The sequence below is a fragment of the Myotis davidii genome, unplaced genomic scaffold (genome assembly GCF_000327345.1).
Source record: "Myotis davidii unplaced genomic scaffold, ASM32734v1 scaffold68, whole genome shotgun sequence".
Taxonomy (NCBI): Eukaryota; Metazoa; Chordata; class Mammalia; order Chiroptera; family Vespertilionidae; genus Myotis; species Myotis davidii.
The window spans coordinates 4,018,549-4,038,334 of NW_006300376.1; the positions used below are offsets into that span (position 1 = coordinate 4,018,549).

The window sequence follows — 19,786 nt, forward strand, 5'->3', positions numbered from 1 at the left end:
TTGCATGAAAAGATTGGTGCAATAGGCCTTCCCTTCCCCTGGCTGCCGGCACTGGTTTTCCTCTAGCACCCGGGACCCAGGCCTTTGCTCTGGCAGGAGCTGCCTTCAGTCTTTGCTGCCCCAGCTGGAGCCGCCTTCAGTTTTCGCTCCACCACTTCGCACCTCCATATGCAAATTAACCGCCATCTTTGTTGGTGGTTAATTTACATATCTCGCTGATTAGCCAGTGGGAGGCGTAGCAAAGGTATGGTCAATTACCATGTTTGTCTATTATTAGATAGGGTAAGTTTCCCCAAAGTACATGTAAGTATGATAAAACATGAAGTCAAGAAACACCTCTTTGGAACTAAGAGAAACTTTAGTTCTTAAAGCTACAGAAATTGTTAGGGCTCTAATTTTTCCCTCAGATCTAGAAGCTAGGAAGTTTTGTGGTGATGTAAAGGGAATGAGCATTAGAGAGGATAAGAAATTATGTATTGCAAATTTTGCAATACCTGTGGTATTCTTCACTAACCTTAACTTTTTATCTCTTCTCCTCACTTTTTTATGTGCAGTTAAGAAAATTTTAAGATAGTTTTAGGTATTACCCTTTGGATAAAGTCTGAGGTAAATGAATTCTTTTCTGTTTTTGTTTTGTTTTGTTTTACTCAGATAATGAAACTGCTGTTTATACATTAATGCCAATGGTTATGGCTGATCAACACAGGTGAGTTCCTATTTTACGAATTTATACTTTTTGAGAGGTATACATTTGTCTAAATGTCGTGTACTAGTATACACACATGTACGCATGCACACGTGCACGCACACACACAGTTTGTTCATAGATGTTGTCCTGGGGCAAGTTATTTAACTTGTTATAATTTTCTGTCTGTGTATTAAGAAAAAAGATTTTCTGAGATCCTATGGTAAGAGATTTTCTAAATGAATAGTCAGATATTAAGTCAGGTATTTGGTTGGTCATATAAGGTACAGTTATCTGACTGTGGAATGAGGTGTTTACACTTGCAGCAGACAGCTCTGCTATGGTTAGCAGATAGTGAAGGAAAACTATATTTTGAAACAAGTTTTTTGCTTTAAACCTCCTATCTGATATTATTAAAATGTGTTTTTTGTCTTTGATTTTCTTATTTGGACAAAATTAATATAGATGGGCTCAGGTTTCTGCAAGGGGAGCAGCCAGCCCTACTCTCTCTATTTCTCAGTATTCTAGGGGAATTCTAGGGGAGCCCGACCAGTGTCACTCAGTGGTTCAGTGTTGACCTATAAACCAGGAGGTCATGGTTAGATTTGGTCATGCCCTGGACTCCATCCCCCGTAGGGGGAATGCAAGGGGCAGCTGTTAGATGATTCTCCATCATTGATGTTTCTATCTCTCTCCCTCTCCTTTCCTCTCTGAAATCAATAAAAACATATATATATATTCTGAAAAGGAAGTTATGTTTCTTAAAAAGACATCTAAGGGGAGCTGAGGACTACTTGGATAGCCTCAGAGTAGATTACACAGAGTGCAGACAAGGAAACATTCAGCAATAGTTTATATGTCAGAGCAGTTGGTTTTTGGATTCCATGCTACACTTAGAAAACAGTGCCCATTTTTTTGGTTTATGTGGGATTGAATTTTTAAAATATATTGATAGGAGTAATAAAGAGCTATTAACTCTAGATCTTTGTTTTTTAAAACTTTTTTAAAATGTATCAACTCTTTTAATATTCTTTTGTGTAGATCTGTTTCCGAACTACTATCAAATTCAAAGTTTGATGTTAATTATGCATTTGGACGTGTGAAAAGAAGCTTGCTTCACATTGCAGCAAAGTAAGATTAAAGCGATTTTGAATTGAACTCTGGTCTAGAGAAATGATCAGTAGTAGTAGGATTTGAATCAGTGTTGGCCCAGGGTAGTTATGGAGAGAAATGAGAACAGACATCTGAATGGTTTTTTATATGTTAAGGGCTAGTGTGCTACGCTACATTCTTTACCTAAATATATTGTTAACCTCGGGATTGGACTCTAGTCTCACATCCACTGTCTTAGCTTGTTCTAGATCAAAACAGAGTATGTTAGGCACTGGGTTGTCTTTTTTAGAAATACTTAGACTCTCATTCATCGAAATTTTTCTTTTATCCAACCAATGAGATTTTATATGCTAACTAAACATGGTCATTGGCCTTATACAGAGGTGGGCAAAAATAGGTATTCAGTTGTGAGTACATGAAAACAGAGTTTATTCTTGTGTTATTATTTATTAGTTATTGTATTATTTTCCATAGGAACAACTGTAAACCTACTTTTGCCCCATCCTGTATTTTAAAATAGAGGATATTTATTATTTGTGACAGAAGTCATCTTTTAGGTTAATATGGACCTCAAAAATAATGTGTTTAAAGCTTTTCTTTAATTAAGCTATATCACCTTGGCTATGTTGAATGTATCTGATCTATTTTTAATATTGTTTTAGTTGTGGATCTGTGGAATGCTTGGTTCTGCTGTTAAAGAAAGGAGCAAATCCTAACTATCAAGATATTTCAGGCTGTACGCCACTTCATTTGGCAGCTAGAAATGGGTAAATATTTCGTTTTCTTAAGTAGATTAAGTTGTATTATTTTTATTCAAGACACTCTACATTGATTTGATTTTTTCCCCCTCGTATTGGTCTTGGTAAGAGGGTCTTGGGTCATTATATCCAATTGTTAAATAACTATCATATTTAAATATTTATGAAATTGTTTACCGATATTTTTCTTCTTGAAAATATATTTGTTGAAATTAATTTTTACTTGGTTTATAGCAGTGGTTCTCAACCTTCCTAATGCCGCAACCCTTTAATACAGTTCCTCATGTAGTGGTGACCCCCAATTTCATTGTTACAAATTGAACATACAGCATAGTGATTAATCACAAAAACAATATGTAATTATATATGTGTTTTCTGAACGTCTTAGGCAACCCCTGTGAAAGGGTCGTTCGACCCCCAAAGGGGTCGCGACCCACAGGTTGAGAATTGCTGGTTTATAGTGACATTTTATTTTCTGAAAGGAAAAATTTTTGCCTTTATTATTTTGGTATCCTTTTTCCTGCTAATCTCTGTCACACTTTATTCCGTGTTGTATTTTCCAAATTGCTTATTTAGTTAATTTTATTTATGGAATTAAATGCAGATTAAATGTTGTGGGTTTTTTTCCCATTGATTTTAGAGCGAGAGAGGAAGGGAGCAAGAGACAGAGACACAGAGAGAGAAACAATGATTTTTTTGTTCCACTTATTTATGCATCTATTTGTTGTTTCTTGTATGTACCCTGCCTGTAGATCAAACCTGCATCTTTGGCGTATCCAATTGATGTTCTAACCAACTGAGCTACCTGGCCAGGGCCATAGTAAATATTATTATATCCAGTTTATTCATAGTAACTATTTGAGAATGAGCTATACTAGATAGAGTAAGCTTTGTTTTTTATTTTATTTTTAAGGATGAAAGTTTTTTTTGTTTCTTCAAAATATTTTTATTGATTTTTAGAGAGAGAGGAAGGAAGAGGAAGAGAGAGAAAAACGTTGATGTAAGAGCCGCACATCGAATGTTGCCTCCTTCACGAGCCCAGTGCATGGGACCATGCCCAACCAACTGAGCACACTGGTCAGGGCATGGAGTAAGCTTTCTTGATTACTTCTGTCAGTGCCAAAACTGCTTTTCATTTTAGTTACAACAAAATGTTTCCTTAATAAATAATGTGCTTGCTAGCCCTCTTAAATTTTTAATTCAATCAGCATTTTTCCATTATGAAAGTATTATTTCCCAAATGTGAATATAATTTTTGCCTTTTCCTGGTAACTCTGGTCATCATTATGAACATCATTATGTTATTGTGTACTGTTTTTAAATCCTACTATACTTTTTATGGGTTTCTCTCCTTTTTTGTAAAAAATTTTAGATGTCACATCTCTGTCTGCATCTACCACTATTTTTTACTTCTTAAAATTCTGTTGGACTGAGAAACCAGGCAAAAATGATAGGAATTAGTTCAAAATGAAAATAAGTAGTTTTTGATTGTGAGTTTGAGGACCTTATAAACATTTTTCTAATGCTATAAAACTTCTTTATGAAAGTATATTTCTATGTGTCTCTTCTTTTGTTTACTCTTGAAAATTTTTTTTGTTTTCTGTTTTGAACTGGGATTCTAGGTAGGGATATGGGGCTAAAATTGTCTACTGTATCAATCTGAGACAAATTTTTGTATACAAGGGTTAAAGTGAAACCCAAAGAACAGGAACTTCAGGATGTCGAGGTTGGAGTGGAAAAGGCATGTAGTCTTTGACCCTACCTGGCCTTCCCCATTTTCTGATTTGGCATATGAAGTAGTTTAGGGAACAGCTTATTGTTTTTTTAATACTTGGCCACATTAGGTATGTTGTAGGAGGTCACCCCCTAAATTGTAGAGTAGATTATTTATTTACTTGCTGAGTTAATCTCAGGTCTAGATACCTTATCCCTAGTTCTAGTAGGATAACAATAAAGGTCTGTGAAAAAGTTACATATAGAAAATATCTCAGTACTCTGTCTCAGCAATTGTAAATGAAAGGACAGATTGGTGCACAGCAGGGCCAAAATTGTAGTAGGAAGACTTAGTCATTTAGGACACTGTTACTCCCCCCCTCCCCCCATCTTTGTTGAGGTATAATTGACAAAATAACAAGATATTTAAAGTATACATTGTAATGATTTGATATATCTGTACATTGTGAAAGAATTCCTTCCATCTAGTTAATTAACACATTCATTCACCATCATCTCACAACTCATATATTTATCTTTCTTTTTTGCGAAGGGGTGAGAACATTTAAGTTGGAGACCATTACATTTTAAAACAAATATGTTTTTATTAATTTCATAGAGGAAGGGAGATTGAGAGAGAGAGAGAGAGCGAGAGAAACATCAGTAATGAGAGAGAATCATCCATCGGCTTTCTCCTGCAAGCCCCCTTCTAGGTGTCAAGCCCGCAATCTGGGCATGTACCATGACCGGGAATTGAACAGGTGACCTCTTGTTTCATGGGTTGACACTCAACCACTGAGCCACACTGGCTGGCGAGACCATTACATTTTTAAAAAAATATATTTATATTGATTTTAGAAAGGGAAGAGGGAGAGAGAGATAGAAACATCAGTGATGAGAGAGAATCATTGATCGGCTGCCTCCTGCACGCCCCCTACTGGGGGTCAAGCCTGCAACCCGGGCATGTGTCCTTGACCAGAATCGAACCCTGGACCCTTCAATCCACAGGCTGATACTCTATCCACTGAGCCAAACTAGCTAGGGCGAGACCATTACATTTTAAAGATGAAGAAATATGAGAGATACTGCATTACTCACATGGCAGGTCAGTGAGGAGAAAAGGAATAAGAAGAGTTCATAACCCTGACATAACATCAATTTGGATGCCTTTCGTACTTAACTTTTTTTTATTATTTATTAAAAATTCCCCTATGACCTATGCTTCAATCTGTACAAATTTGAACTCATAAAGAAATTATAGCAAAAAGCTATGTCTGAAAACATAAGCAGCTGCAGGAATTAACAAGTACTCAAGTTGCATAGCAAACATTCATTGAGCACCTCTTAAGTTGTACAATTGAACTGTGACTTCCTGGTTCATAGGTGGACACTCAGCTACTGAGTCAGGGCAGCTGGGTTGTTCTTTTCTTATAAAAGATTTGTTCAGCCAATAAAATTTGTAGCTGTTGATTTGTAAGATTAATAATAATCTATAAAGTTTTATTGAGAATGACTAGCTATGCTTAGTATTGAATTGATTAAAGAAATATAATACATGGCATGAAGAAATTTATGATCTAATTGAGTAGTGATATATACACATGTATATTGTATGTGTTAAATACTCTGTAGGCCATATACTATCTATGTGAAGACTGTACTCACTTATTAATACTATATATACATAGTATAGTATATATCATATAGTGCACATACACTGTTATGTATTTTTATGCATATAATTATTTATTCAACTAGATAATAAACTTTTATGCTATGGACTATATCATATTTCCTTAATCAAAGCATATACATACACACACATATGAAATGGATATTATATACACACATATGTGTGTATCACTTTATTTCCAAAGTATGAATTTTCATTTTATTATTTAATGAAGGGGACATTGAGATGAATACTGAATAATTACTAGTAATGGATCAGGCTAAGATGAATCATTGTGAGCAAAACAAAATGGGTAGGCAGTTCAAAAGGGGCAAAGGACTTGAATAGGCATTTCTCCAAAGATATACAGATGGCTACTAAGCACATGAAAAGGTACTCACTGTCACTAATCATTAGGGAAATGCAAAACGAAACTATAATGAGTTATCATCACACTTATTAGTATGACTATCAAAGAAAAACAAAACAAAGCAGAAAGTAACAAGTTTTGATGAGGATGTGGAGAAATTGGAACTCTGTCCACTGTTGGTGGGAATGTAAAATGGTACAGGTGCTCTGAAAAACATTTTGGTGGTTCCTCAAAAAATTAGAAATACCATATAATCCAATAATCCCACTTCTGGATATCTACCCAATAACATTGAAAGCAGGATCTTGAAGAAATATTTCTGTACCCATGTTCATAGCTGTTCACAATAGCTAAAATGTAAACAACCTAAATATGTATCCATTGACAGATGAACGGGTAAGGAAAATGTGGTATGTACATATTTTGGAATATTATTCAGTCTTAAAAAAGGAAGGAAATTCTGACATATGCTAAAACGTGGATAAATCTCGTGGGCATTATGCTAAGTGAAATTAGGCCAGTCACAAAGAGACAAACACCTGTCTGATTCCACTTTTTCTGATTCCACTTATATAAGCCCAAATTTTAGACAGTACCATGGTGGTTGCAAGGGGCTAAGGGAGAGGAGATGGGGAGTTATTGTTTAATGGATTTCAGTTTTCAAGATGAAAAGAGTTCTCAAGATGGAGGATGGTGATGGTTGCACAATATGAATGTACTTAATACCACTGAACTGTATACTTAAAAATGGTTAATATGCTATATTTTATGTTATGTGTATTTTACTACAGTAAAAATGAAAAACAATGAAGTAGGGGGATGCATATACATGTATTTTATTAATTTTGTGCTTATGTTTTTATAATTCATGTTAGTATTAACTTTTAATATTTTATAATCATGAATGTAGGATACAACATTGAGACTTGCTTTTGCTATCTATATTCATTCCTCTTTCATTAGGCTTATGTTATACTATAGGCCCGATGCATGAAATTCGTGCATGGGGCGGGGGCTGGTGTCCCTCAGCCCAGCGCACCTTCTCCAATCTGGGACATCCCTCTCACAATCCGGGACTGCTGGCTCCCAACTGCTTGCCTGCCTGCCTGCCTGATTGCCCCTAACCACTTCCCTGCCAGCCTGATAGATGCCTAACCTCTTCCTTGCCAGCCCAGTCGCCCTCAACTGCCCTCCCCTGCCGGCCCGGTTCCCCCCAACTTCCCTCCCCTGCTGACCATCTTGTGGCTGTGGGCGCTGCCATTTTTGAGGGTGGGATAGTCAATTAACATATTCCCTCCTTATTGGCTGTGGGTGCTGCCATCTTTGCGATGGTGTGAGGGTCAGTTAGCATATACCCTCTTTATTAGAAAGGATTGCTAATGAAAATTACTATTTCAGATATTCAGTCAACACTAGAAATTTTGAATGATGACTGTCCCAATGACATGAAAATCTTATTGTGCCTTTTCTTTATCTTGTTATCTTTGAGTCATAGAAACAATTTTGTATATTATTTCAAATGTTATAGTGTTTATTTAAATATTGAAGATGTGGATTGATACTTAAATATTAACTACACTCAACTAATGTTGAGTGTAGTTAATATTTTAGCATAATAATTGTTACTTGTTTGTATTTCTAGTATCAGTTATTTGTGACTTTCTTTCTTTTTAGGCAGAAGAAATGCATGAGTAAATTATTAGAATACAGTGCTGATGTCAACATTTGTAATAATGAAGGCCTTACAGCAGTAAGTGCTAAGAATTTCTTGAGATTTTTAAAATGCTTTTTAGAAATATCATTGAAGGTGATAGTAATGCAAAGTGCAGTACAAGTGTTTTTGCAAGTTACTTCTTTGTGATAATTAAGAAGATGCAGAATGATTTGAGATATAGTTCTCAGCTATATTTATTAAGAGAAGATATGGTCCACCATATTTCTTCTTTTTTCTCCTGTTTGAGTGTATGCCTTTTCATTTGTTTTGAAGTCTTATTCCCCTAACTTTTGTCATCCATTTTCAATGACTTTCAGCGGCCCCTACTGGAGATTGAGCCTGAAACTAGGGCATGTGCCCTGACTAGAAATTGAACTATGACCTCCTGGTTCATAGGTTGATGCTCAACCATTGAGCCACATAGGCCAGGTGGTTGTTATACTTTGATGCACATAGATATTATAGAGAGATGGCATAGGATATTTGAAGAGATTGCTGAAATAAAAAATTTTAATCAAATGTCATTATTTAATGAAGCATTATTCATTTTATAAGTAGAGATAAAATAGAATTTTGTGATTATTAAGAAATTGTTTTGAAGTCATGATAGAAGATGTTAAGTTTTACTTATTAAATTTTACCTCCCTATTTGTGAGGTGATAGAGATATTAATTAACTGGAAGGTGGGAATCCTTTTACAATGTATATGAAATCATCACACTGTATACTTTAAATACTTTATAATTTTATTTGTTAATTATATCTCAATAAAGCTTAATGATGTGCTAGGTATCACAGAGGGTTATAAAACTATCTGTCCTTAGAGCACTGTCTAATATAGGTAAGATAAGGTGTCCAATATTCCCATAATGTTTATCACATTAGTTTTTATCTGCTAATTTCTTCCACTCCTAAACTTTAAAGGAAGTAGAGTAGGACATTTTTAAACATCAAATTTTAATCTAAAAACTATTCATGTGCATATTTAAAGGGTCATTTGATTATACCAGGCTGTTATAGAAAAAGTCTCTATTCTTTTTCTGCCTGGGATCAACCTCAGTGTTCTCTCCTGTGGGCCTGATTGGTGTGGTGTGTCTCCTTATCTTGGGTACTATTCTGGCTGCCAAGCATATTCCTGCCTTGTCCCAGACCACCATGGTGGAATTAATTCAACAGTTGGGTTCATTGACCTCATTGGCCAAAGGAAGCTGGGATGGTGGAAATGTGCTGCTACAGAATTGAGTACTTGTCACCAAACATGCAGGGGAGTAAAGCCAAGCACTGCTGAGATGACGGAACCTTCAGTAGGGAGCGAAGAGCCCCAGGATTGTTTCTACAAAAGGAGACAATCGTTGACTGCATGCTTTCTAGGTTGGTCAACCTCACAAAAGTCTCATGTTTCTTCATTTGTTCTTTGAAAGGACAATACTTAACTATATGCTAGGTAGGCACTTTGCTGGTGGGGGATAGAGTTGTGAATATTTCTGACTCAGACCTTGTCATCTCCAAACACGAAAGTCAGCAGGTGTTGGTGACACATTGTAATGTCGACATAGGAGAAGGAGAGCTATGGAAGAAATGGAGGGGGATCCATCCTTACCTAGGAGCATGTGAGCTGAGGCCAAGGGACAAACATTGGAGTATTAAAAGTGGTGGCTAAAAGAGTGCTAAAAGAGTTCTAGCTCTGTGGAATAGATTGGTGAAGGCTTGGAAATGAAAGAGAGCATGATACATTAGAGCAATGAGCTTAATGTGGTATTCAGATACCCCTGGAGCTTCATGAATCCTTCCAAAGGCTTGTGGCATGTATGTTTAAGGATATCACTTTGCAGATCTTCAGTTTCTGTGTTTCTATGTGCTCTTAAGGTGATCTGCTCAAGAGCATCCCCTGGTAGAGTGCCAGCCCTTTCCACTTTTACCTTAAAAATCACTCTTCCACCACTTGTTTTGAACAGAATACATTTTATACTCACCCATCCTGAATATTGCCAAGGATGGGGTGGGGCTAGGAGTAAACAAACAAACAAAAAAACCAACTCAAAATATTGGTGCCTGCAAAGGCTCTATCATTCATCACCCTTAGGCTTTTTCCTGTCTTATATGTATTGCTGTTACTGGTGAAATATTTAGACTTGAGTTGCTTTATTCTGAATTCAGCACAATTACAAAAATGATGCAATAGTAGTGTTGGAATATTTGCTTGGTTTGTCATCAGTACCATCCCACAACTACTATCAAAGAATTCAATGCCTCTAAGGCAGCGGTTCTCAACCTGTGGATCGTGACCCCTTTGGGGTCAACAACCCCTGTGGGGTCGCCTGAGACCATCCTGCATATCAGATATTTCATTACAATTCATAACAGTAGCAACGTGACAGTTATGAAGTAGCAACGAGAATAATTTTATGGTTGGGTCATAACATGAGGAACTATATATAAGGGCCAGGAGGTTGAGAACCACTGCTCTAAGGTAAAGTTCAGTGAGAAGCAAAAGAACGTCAGTAGGAAATGCTGAAGTCAGTGGTGACTCTTTTCACCCAGCTGGCAGTCAGGGTGACTTTTAATCTATTTTATTCATACTTATATCTATCTATATTTACCTATATTAGGAAGTGGAGGAAATGGGCAGTGACTGCTAATGGGTATAGGTTTTCTTTTTGGAGAAATGAAAGTATTCTAAAATTGATGATGGTGGTGATCACACAACTCTGAATATACTACAAGTCTAGAGGTTGTTTACTTAAATAGGTGAATTGTATGGTATTATGCCTCAATTAAATAAACATATACCTCATATACCTTATGACACCTCGTCCCCCCAAAAATAAAACATTATCTTGATCTTCCTCCCAACCTCCAAAATTCTCATTCCATAGTGAGCTCCTCTCAACTATTTTTAATGAATTTAAACATTTTGTTTTCCCTGTATCTGAATGACATCCTAATATTGCTACCTTTTGAATTTTTCAGTTTTAAGCTTCACCTATTGATTTTCTAAGATACAGAAAACCCCCCTGTATATTTTGCCCAGTTTCTCATTGATCACATTTTACAGAACCACAGTATAATATAATATCATGACCAGGGTATTGACATGGATACAGTCTTACTCATTTCCTGTTTTACTTGCTTACTTGTACCCAGTTTTACCTGTGTGTATGTATGTACATATATTAAGTTTTAAACAGTTTTATTACCTGTGTAGATCCATGGGTCCACTACTGTAGTCAACATCCTGAACATTTCCAATTCCACAAAGATGCTCTTCTTTTCTAATCACACCTTTCTCCCCCTTAACTCCCATGCCTAACCCCTGGCAACCACTAATCTATTTTTCTTTTCTGAAATGTTGTTTCAAGAATATAGACATGGAATCATAATGTGTGGAACTTTTTGGGATTGGCTTTTGTATACTCATTATATTCCTTGGAGATTGATTTAGATTTTTGTGTGTATCAATAGTTTGTTCTTTTATATTACTGACTAGTATTCCTTGGTGTAGATATACCACTGTTTGTTTAATCATTCACCTCTTGAAGGACAACTGGGTTGTTTCCTGTTTGGAGCTATTGCAAGTAACGCTGCCATAAGCATAAACATTAGTGTACAGGTTTTTCGGGTGAACATACATTTTCATTTCTCTGGAATAAATGCCCAGGAATGCAGTTGCTGGGTTGTATGGCATTTTCATGTTTAGTTTTCAAATGCACTGCCTTACTTTTCCAGAGTGACTGTATTATTTACCACCTACCAGGAATCTAGTGTTTCAGCATCCTCACTAGCATTTGATATTGTTAATGTGTTTTTTTATTTTAGCAATTTTGATAGGTACTAGAGGCCCGGTGCATAAATTCATGCACCAGTGGGGTCCCTTGGCCTGGCCTGCAGGATTGGGCCGAAACCCTCTCTCCAACATCCCTGAAGGGGTCCCAGATGGTGAGGGAGCACAGGCCAGGTGGAGGGACCCCACCGGTGCACGATTGGGGTTAGGGAGGGACGCAGGAGGTTGGCCAGCGGAGAGGGACCACAAGAGGGCTCCAGGGCGTGTCCAGCCTGCCTCAGTCCTGTTTGGCCGGACCCCAGCAGCAAGCTAACCTACCAGTTGGAACATCTGCCCCCTGGTGGTCAGTGCACATCATAGCAAGCAGTTGAGTGGCCTTAGCATATAATTAGCATATTATGCTTTGATTGGTTGAACAGCTGACCAAACATTTAACATATTAGGCTTTTATTATTTAGGATAATTATATCTCTTGTAGTTTTACTTTGCTTTTGCGTAATTGCTGATATTGTTGAACATCTTTTTATATGCGTTTTTTTACCATTTGTGCGTTTTTTTACCATTTGTTCATCCTCTCATATGAAATGATAGTTCATGTCATTTGTCCATTTTCTAATTGGATTTTTAAAAAATTTTACTGATTGCTTTTTAGAGAGAGAGAGAGAGAGAGAGAGAGAGAGGAAGAAACAATGTTTTGTTGTTCTACTTATTTATACATTCATTGGTTGATTCTTGTATGTGCCCTCACCAGGGATAGAATACAAAACCTTGGAGTATGGAGTAGATGCACTAACCAACTGAAGTAAAGAATATGACACCCACTTTGTTACTTTTTAATTTATGTTTGCTTCTGGGGAAGGAAAATTATTCAGTACCTTTTCTATAGAGAAAACCTATTCATAGAGTCCAGGATCATCTAAGAAGCAGACTATTTGGTGATCCTAAGTCTGAACTTAATTACTTTGAACCATGAAGTGCTTGATTTTGAAATACATGGTGGTATACCCTATATCTTGATGCATATTTTTCCCCCTGTAAAAATATAGAAAAATACATATAGGCTTAAATTTTAATTTTAGTCTTTAGTGTGTATTATGCTCACAGTTGGGAAGTAATAGCATCTATCTGCTGTTTTTTGTGAAACACTCCTGCATAATTGCTAAGTAACTAACTGACCGCACAGATACACTGGCTGGCTGTGAATGGGCGGACAGAGCTACTCCATGACCTTGTACAGCACGTCAGTGACGTCGATGTTGAGGATGCAATGGGGCAGACAGCGCTGCACGTGGCCTGCCAGAATGGTCACAAGACGGTAAATTCAGCTGTGAGAATTTTAAGTTGCATGTGTTTATTTTTGAAAATTTTGAATCATGAAAAGTTTCTCACTGTGCATACATAATTGGAAACATGAAGCATCATAGCAAAATCTTGTTATAATATTTTCTGCATCATACAGACTTCTGGTTAATATATTTTATGTGGAAAAAGGAATAGAAAATAGTGCTTTTATATCTGTTTAAAATATTTGTAATTTGGATTTCAACTTCATTTCTGATTCATAGATTTTTAAATAGCTGAATATATTAAAAACTTAAATGTAGTATGTTCATATATAATTTTGACAATTATGTTTTGTTCTCAGTTTACCAACTAAGTTTTTCATATTTTCTTTTATTTTTTATTACTAAGCCTCAGTGATTGGGATTAGATATAAAGAAAGTGAATACTGACATTTCTTAAATCATTTAACTTGGGTTATCATATTTGTCTACTATCTCAGAATATGATGCAAGCACTAGACTGACAGTTGTTTTCTTTCAGACTTTAGGTTTCTAAAATCATGGATTTGTTTTATAACAATAGTTTTCTGTTAATTCTATGTACAAACATTTGGCTTTTAAAATTCCTAATAGTTTTTTCTCATTAGGAGACTTTGCTGCCTTATATAAAGGTTGTTAGCTTACGATTATAAATGAATATTTGCTTTGCTATAATTTCCTGTTGTTTCCTCCCCCCCCCCTGCCACATACACACACACACACACACACACACACACACACGCACGCGTGCATTTTCTATTATTGACAATAGAATGTTGCTTATTTACTTGCTAACCGTTAAAATAGCAACAAAGACCAACCCTATACAACTTTAAAGCTACAAAATTTGCTTGTTTATATTTATTTTTTTGTATATTCTTTGAGTCTTATCTTTTTGTGGGAGAATTCTTAGTGGAGTCATTGGCTTCCTTCTCTGCAAACACTTTTTTCCTAACCTGGTTCAGGATATAGGATCCTACGTTTTAGATGCTTTATGTATGACTTCAGTTCACAGAATATTTCACTTCTTTAAGATTGTGAGGCCAAGCTTGACATTGTCTTATTTAAGAGTTAGATAAAAGGAGGGATGTAGGATTCTTTTGATTACATGGAATTTTTCTGAACATCATTGCTCGTTTTAAATTTTTTTGCCTTTTATTATCTGAAAAGTAACCCAGTATTTTCAAGGAACATTTCTTCTCATTGTCTCAGAGTCCACACTATTAAATTTAAAAAATATTTTGTATGATAAAAAATGATCTGAAGTATTCTACTCTTGAGTGGCTTAGTCTCTCTCTCTCTCTCTCTCTCTCTCTCTCTCTCTCTCTCTCTCTCTCTCTTTCTCTGTGTGTGTTTTCTATACTGGACTGTACTTTATTTTTTTGAAATTTATCTTTATAACAGGTAAGTGGAGTGTCATGTACTAAGATTGCAAACCCTACCTGTTGTTCAGGAACTTGTGTAGGAAAAAACTGGAATTCAGATTAGGAATGATCTACAAAATCTCATTTTAGCTTCCTTGAATCAATGAAGAAGCAAGAATTGCATAGAAAATCTTATTTCAAAACGTGCATTACAAGCTGCATTAGAAATTTAGAATTGCCTTCTGAAGTTATTGAAAGGTAGGTAGTATAATATATTCCATATGGCTTGAACTTAAAGCAGGTGTGGTAAAGTAAGGGAGAATTCCTCATAGCCAAGTGCCTTTGAAGAATTATATTCTCAGAAGATTTATAGGGAGCCTGGCTTTACTGTGGTGATGAGTTTTACAGGGTGAGATTTTGCAGATATAGTAGAGGAGGAAGTGTACAAAAAACCATGTTGACTGGTGGTTGATTGTATTAGTGAGTGAGATTCCATTCTGTCATAGTTGATCAATTGTACTTATCTGGAAGGATCATATACAGATAATATTTAAAACTGTTTTTGGAATCATTATATTCATCTTTAATCCTTCTTCAATTAGGGCAAGAAAGGATCTTGAAAAATTAGTGTACCTTCTAGCCTCCAGGCTGAATTGTATTTCTAAAAATCTGTGTTGACAGTTGTACTAATATTACCTGTGTCTCATAATTACTCATGTATTTCTGGTCGGTGTTCACAGTTCCATGGATAAGCATATCCTTTTATCTAGAGCTAAATATGATTTATTGGGTTATAAGATATGATAAGTTATTACTGGATAGGGATTGTTGATTTTTTAAACTCTGTGTGTCTTTCCATAAGTTGACTACTGAGTCTAAAATGCTTTGTCAGGTATCACAATTGGGACTTATTTTAGTGGCAAGTGAAAATGGCCTTTTTATTGTTTCAACGTAGCCAGTTCTTACATCAAATCATTAACAGGTATTCAACACTGGTGTCTATGTAGATACAGGTTCAAGATTTCAGTTTATGTTTAAGCTGAAAAGCTTGCATATTGATTATGTATTTTTTATAAAATGAAATAGGAAACTTTAGAGGGGGAAAGAAACTCTATTTTAAAACATTTTTAAAAGCATATAATTTCTTTCAAATTATAGAAACAGCTATGACAAAAAAGTCCTCTGAAGTTTCAGTCTAATCTCATTTTAGAGTAAATCTCAAAGGGGCATGATAAGATTTAACTGGCTGAGAGCTCTAAAGCTTTGTAGAATTTGTAATTGAAGACTACATTTTCGCTGTCAGGCTAAGAATTACAGATTTAAATTACTTTTTAAAAGTTAAAAGATTTGGTACATTCATTTTTGTCATAACTAAGAAATTGAGTAATCTTTGCTATGATTTCAAATAGATGCATCAATTTCATTAGCAGTAAAGGTCTCATTATCCTCTTGTTGGAAAGAAGTGGTTTCGGCAGTTGAAGAGTACCTTCCGATCTTTTATTTGTCGTCGCAACATAACAGCACTATGATTTTAAACTACTTCTATTCCTGTTTATAAGTGATCAGGTCAAAGAAATGATAATAACAATTTCTGAATAATGCAATTATCTATAACTTTCCTTAGGTAAATTGTTAATTAGCTATATGATACTAAAATTATGGTTTGTTTTTCGATACTGATTTTGACATATAATTTCAGAGTTTGATTATTCAGCTGGCTTATTATATATAGTCTTTGGCAACTCTTTGTTTCCATGCCTTATGTAGCTCCTAAGGTATATTCTGTTTACTGATCACCTCATTAAGAAAAGCGTTGTGAACACGTTGGAAAACACTTAAGAGCACTAATAGTTTTGGCACTATTACTGTCATTATTAATATGGATGATGGGATTCTTCAAGCAAAGTATAGAGATCACTATCTGGGTCCTTAATTGACTTAGCTTGTGCAAAAAGCTATTGTGTTTTTTGAGTTTTAATCTCATTTTTAGAAAGAGTAGTGAAGCCTCATATTATTCTACATGGTGTATAATTGACTCCAATTTATTTGGCCATAAGTTGAATGAATATTTTGGTAATTTTTTCTTTGTTATTAATTAAATTTATTAATGTGTTGAGTTGCCACAAATAGTTGCTTACTGATTTTTGGAATACTTTGGATTTAAAAACCCTAGAAAACTTTCAGATGGTTCATTCTCAATTTATATAAGTTAGAGTACACAGCAGGATTCGTTTAGAAATGAATTTCAATTTATTTGTACAATAAATGTTACTTTTATCAGAATAAATTTTATATTTCTAAATTTATATAGCTGAATCTGAAGCTTCACAAACTGAAAACAGTAGCTGAATCCTGCTTAGATTTAAGCTATTTTGACACAACTTTCTTAGGTCAGTTGTTAATTAGCTGTATGATACTAATTATGGGATTATAGACTATCTTTGATAGAACTGACTGCATTTTTTGCTGAAATTGTAGGCTTGTTAAGGAACAGTGCTCACCTATGTTCAGTCAGCTCTCTTGCTATCTTAAGCCAGCTCCGAAGCTTTTCATCCAGAGATTATAAACCACGCTTAATTGAAAGCTTTACAAAAACATTAATTGGATTTGCCTTGAGGCACAAAGGTAGATACTCCAACATTTCTTTCTTTTTTTTGTATTTTTAGGTTTAGAGTAATTTTTTTAATTTTAATGTTAGAATTCTACTTTATCACTTCTAGGCAATGTGAGTAAATAATAAAAAGTTCTCTTTACTCTGGTTTTTCTCACAGAACTGGATAATGATTGATTTTTTTCTAGATGTTACATAAGAGTTCAAAGTTTCTATAGTTTTATGTGAACAGATTTCTTTTTTTGTGTGTGTGAACAGATTTCTAGAGAAGATTTATATAAACCAGCCACTGATTAGTGAGTTGGCCGTTTTTCTTAGTGCTTAACTTATTTGTGCATTGCTATTAAGTCATTTCATCAGAATATTTTTCTAATGTTTAGAATTTTTAAAATGTAATTAAATTTATTGGAGTGACATTAGTTAATAATCACAATTCTTTTTAATAGAAGATAAAACAAAGATGCTTGCTTTTTTGTTGTTTGGTCTTTTAGCAAATGATAGTACCATAATAGATTTTACTTGTAGTTTTAATATTGAATATCTATTCCTTTTTATTTTGATTAGTGTTGTTTAGAGTGTTGACATTGATAAAGTGGAGCTGCTTTGGATTTCTTTGTAATTTAGCAGTGTATTGGGCACAGGTGGTCTTTGTTAGTCACTGCCTTCCATTAAATGACTTTTGTCATTGGCCCGAACATTAGCTTTGCACATTAGTTTTCAGCTCAGGATATTGTTTTATCACTTGAAAGGTCATGAATTCTGTTGAAAATGTGTCGTTTCTGCTTAAGAATTTCTTGAGGGCCATATGAAAATCCCCTTTCAGTGCTTTCCTTTCAGGGTTCTTTCCCAGCACTCTCTTATTCTGTGAGGAAGAAGACCCCTCCATAGTAGATTACCTAAGGAATCAGAATAATTGTTTTTGTTTTTTAAGGGGAGGAGGGGACTTCAAGTTTTGAATTACTTTAAAAGCATATTTTGGGGATCTAAATTAGTCACATAAAAGGATTTCACTGTAGTGCTTAAAATGTGTTGTGATAACTTGAAAAATACAGGAATTCAGCTACGGTCACAAATATTTATGTCGATATACTTTTTTAAAAAATATATTCCATTAATTTTTTACAGAGAGGAAGAGAGAGAGACAGAGAGTCAGAAACATCGACGAGAGAGAAACATCGATCAGCTGCCTCCTGCACATCCCCCACTGGGGATATGCCTGCAACCCAGGCACATGCCCTTGACCGGAATCGAACCCGGGACCCTTCAGTCCGCAGGCCGACGCTCCATCCACTGAGCCAAACCGGTTTCGGCGATGTCGATATACTTTTACATGTTTACAGTTATTAAATTGTAAGCTGCTGAGCTTAATTTTTGCAAGTAAATGAGAAGCCATAAAATTTTGAAAACAGAACTTACGAACATTGTAAATCACAATTATTTTTTTAATTAATGGCTTATATTCTGTTAAGCAGACACAGTACAATTTTTAACAGAAATATTTGTGTATAAGGGTTTAGGAGTGAGAAACTTGATAAAATAAATTCAAATCTGTCATTTGAATTCTATTCATTTCTCTGGATAGGTTTTTATCACCATCTAGCAGAGTACACATTTTGTTTATTTCATTTGTCTCTTGGTCTTCCTTTTCCACTAGAATGCAAGCTTCATAAAGGCAGAGATTTTTGTCCCTTTTATTCATTGCTGTCACTCCAGGATCTAGAGTTGTACCTAGTACATAATAGACATTGAAATTTTTGTTGAAAGATGGAATGTACCAGTCAAATGCAGTACCATTTTGACCATTTTTCCTGCCTTTTTCTTTCCATTTCTGAGTGTCACTTTATTCTTTTGTACCTTTAAGTGAAATGAATATTTATAGTGCTGATTCTTATAAAAGATCATGTTTGATTTGTTTGTATTGCTGGACATCTTTGCTTTTGAGAAACCCTAGGGTTTTAGTAGTTGAATCTATAATTTATCCTCTTTGATTATGTTTTTGCCTTATACTTCTATATAGTTTAAAATTTTTAAGTAGTATTATTTCTTCAAATGCTTTTATGTATTTATTTAATAAATAGTTTCATCTACCTGAGTTTTACTAGTTACGAAGTTATTTTATCCTTTGTGTACATAGACTGGAAAATTTATTTTAAACTGTGATTTAGGTCCTGGCCATGGGCATTGCTCAGTGGTTAGAACATTGGCCCATGCACCGAAGGGTTTGAGGTTCAATTCCTGGTCTCAAGGGCACGTACCTGGATTGCAGCTTTGCCAATTGATGTGTCTCTCTCACATCAATGTCTCTCTCTCTCTCTCTTTCCCCCCCACCCCTCTTTCACTCTCCCTAAAAAAACCAATGGAAAAAATATCCCCGTATGAGGATTAACAAAAAAACAGTGATTTAGGGTCTTTGTGACTTTCTTGCTCCTTGTCCCATTAAGCCATTTAATCGATAATTGAATTCTGCATTAGACTTTCTTCTCCTATTTCAGAGCTTTTACAAAAAGAAATCTGTAAACTTTTTAATAACAAATATTGATGACTTCTTACTCATTTCAGTGCTGCAAGGTGATTTTTTTTTATTCATTAAAGTTTCTTTTCTTTTTTTTCTTTATTCATTAAGGTATTACATATGTGTCCTTATGTTCCCATTACATTCCCCCTCAACTCCCCCCCGCCCCCC

General features: G+C 35.2%; 1 protein-coding gene across 1 annotated transcript in view; it reads left to right on the top strand.

Moving 5' to 3' along the window:
* The first annotated feature begins 643 nt into the window (after nt 1–643).
* HACE1 (HECT domain and ankyrin repeat containing E3 ubiquitin protein ligase 1) overlaps nt 644–19,786 on the top strand; it is an 80,884-nt gene continuing 61,741 nt past the window's right edge. The window contains exons 1-5 of the mRNA XM_015572751.1: nt 644–706; nt 1,727–1,816; nt 2,461–2,565; nt 7,986–8,061; nt 12,990–13,121. Coding sequence (XP_015428237.1) covers nt 678–706; nt 1,727–1,816; nt 2,461–2,565; nt 7,986–8,061; nt 12,990–13,121 — 432 coding nt within the window. The 5' untranslated portion in view covers nt 644–677. The remainder of the gene's footprint in view (nt 707–1,726; nt 1,817–2,460; nt 2,566–7,985; nt 8,062–12,989; nt 13,122–19,786) is intronic.